The sequence below is a fragment of the Loxodonta africana genome, chromosome X, assembly GCF_030014295.1.
Source record: "Loxodonta africana isolate mLoxAfr1 chromosome X, mLoxAfr1.hap2, whole genome shotgun sequence".
NCBI lineage: Eukaryota > Metazoa > Chordata > Mammalia > Proboscidea > Elephantidae > Loxodonta > Loxodonta africana.
In genome coordinates this window covers 164,523,585-164,526,002 of record NC_087369.1, presented here as the reverse complement: position 1 = coordinate 164,526,002, position 2,418 = coordinate 164,523,585, and the positions used below count along the sequence as shown (strand labels likewise).

The window sequence follows — 2,418 nt, the reverse complement described above, 5'->3', positions numbered from 1 at the left end:
ATACTTTCCATACCCTCCCAGGTAAAGTTTTTCTCTGGTTTATACACGAACCAAAAGTAACTATTAAGACCACTCCAGGCTTTTCTCTTAATTCTAAGACACACCATCTCACATTCTTGCCCCTGCCATCATGAGCTTAAAATTAATTCCTACAGAGAGAACTGCAGTTTTCCAAAGCCTCACTGTGCCTTGTTTCCAGGCATTTACACTTGACTGCTCCCATATGGAGCCCCACCTCCTAATGCCTGCTTTTTATGTGGTCTTTAGGACTTAGAGGGTGTCTCACCATCTTGCCAATATGACTCTACCACTCTACCATTCTATGTGTTTGGGTGTATCTTGTTTATCCCAGGATCCGCCCCCCTCACACCGTGCCTTCCACAGAGCAGATGCTCAGTTCATGTTTGGGGAATAAATAAGCCTATGAGCAGTTTCTTTCATTTATTAAGATTGAATTTCTCCAACATTCGTGAATAAGCCAAGCAAATACAGGCATATATCTTTAACTTTACAGAAGCACAGATTAAATGTGGTAAGGAAATCCAAAATTAATCATCATTCATTTTGTTGTTGTTGTTGCGGTGGAGTTTATATTTCCATAGAAATTCGTATTCTATATCCATGTCATCTTGTTACAAAACCCAAAATAAGATGGGAGGTTTCCCAATTTGTTTTACAATATAGCAAAAACTCTTACTCTTAAGCAGCAATGTGTGACTAACATCATGCATAAACTTAGAATCTGAGCTAATTAAACTTACTGTTAAAACGAACAGCATTTGAAAAGTACCAAAAAGGAAAGAAAAAAAAATCAAATCTCCAAATTACCCATACGGAAGAGGAAGATAAGAATTTAACACACTGTGCTCCTCCAGCCCTACCCTAGCCCTCCACTATTGAGAACATTGACTGCCCTCTTCAACGAGTGAAGAATCTGCCTCAGTCTTCCTCCGGGGCAGGAAGGCTGCTGGCCCACACTGTGCAAGGAGCCCTTCAGTAGCGCTACCTGTGAGGGCAATTCTGGCTTGAGCTCTCTCTTGCTCATCTCTCAAAGCCTCCTCATACCAAGGTGAAAAGGAACTGGGGTCAGTCCCATTAAGTTTGGCCAAAAATTCTAGGACTTTCATCTTGCTGGTCTCTGCGTGGGCTCTTGGACCCCAGAGGAATTCATAGCGGGCAGGATCACTATTGGGCACCTCCTGGTACTCTAGGTACTTCTCCTGCACCCAATCTCTGGTGATGAGCTGCCTGGGCTCCCCATAGATAGCATGTTCACTCCCAGCATACACCCCCATAATATTCAGCAATTCCCAGATGTCTTCCTCAGGGATGCGGTTACCCTCCAGGAAGATCACACCCAGGATAATTATTAGGAGGCCATTTTTGGGCATGCCTTGACCATTAATCACTACCTCATCATATGTTAGATCCAGTGAATTGACAAGGACATAAGAATGGATGGGGGGACCCACTTCCTTCACATTAATGCCAAAGACCATTTCCAGGCACTCACAGGCTTTCTTGAAGATCACAGGGAATTGGTTCTTGGACCTTTTGCTCATAACCTTAAGCATTTCTACCTTTGTGATGGGCTGCCTCATTTGATACCTGAGGAGCAGGAGCTGTACTAAATCAGTCACCGTGTCTTCTAATGGATCTCTGGATGAGGACTCGGCGCCTACTGAGGCCTGCGAGGTGCTTGGAATTTTCTCTTCTTCTGGGCTACTGGAATCCTCATCCGAGATGCTCGTTGAAGTGGAGATGGAAAAGGATTTCTGAGGACTCTGGTGAGTACTTGGTACCACAGCAGTAGGAACCTCTACCTCATCCTGGGTGCCCAGGTTCTGAGGAGAAGAGCAGGAGGAGGAGGAGGAGAAGTAGGAGAAGTGGAAGGAGGAAGATGAAGAACAGGGGGATGAGGAGATGACGAGTTTAGGAGAGGATGGGGAAGAATTGGGGGCACAGGAAAAGGAAGAGAGGAAGGACAAGTTGAAGGAGGAAGAACAGGAATCCTCCTCAGCTGCTGGAACCTGTATAGCCACCAGACCCTGTGCCTCAGTTTGGGCCTGATGGTCTTGCTCAAGTGTGTAGTGCTGATGCTTTGGAGCATGAGACATGATGACTCTTAACAGGGGCAGAAGGCAGGAGTTTGAACAGGCCTAGTGAAGAGAGGAGAGTGTGAGTGGTCACAGCTAAGAACCTCAAACTTGGCAGCTCTGGCAAAGGCTGACTTACAGGTCTTCTGTTTTGGTCTTCCTCTAGGGCCTCCTGTCTCCTATCTTCCTGGTCAACCTGTCCCGGAAGAAGTGGAATAGGTCCTCAGTGTGCAGCTGACTGACACAACCCAAGGATTCCAGGGCTGACAGTAAGGCAGGTGGGGTCGGGTGTTGTGGGGTACCCTCTGTTCTGGGATAGGTG

At 46.4% G+C, this 2,418-nt stretch overlaps 1 protein-coding gene across 1 annotated transcript; it reads right to left on the bottom strand.

Annotated features, from left to right (window-relative positions):
- Window positions 1-893: 893 nt before the first annotated feature.
- Window positions 894-2,117, bottom strand: LOC100665831 (melanoma-associated antigen 10-like). Its single transcript, XM_003420167.2, has one exon. It carries the CDS (start codon window positions 2,115-2,117, stop codon window positions 894-896), a length of 1,224 nt encoding a protein of 407 aa, XP_003420215.1.
- Between the last annotated feature and the right edge of the window lie 301 nt (window positions 2,118-2,418).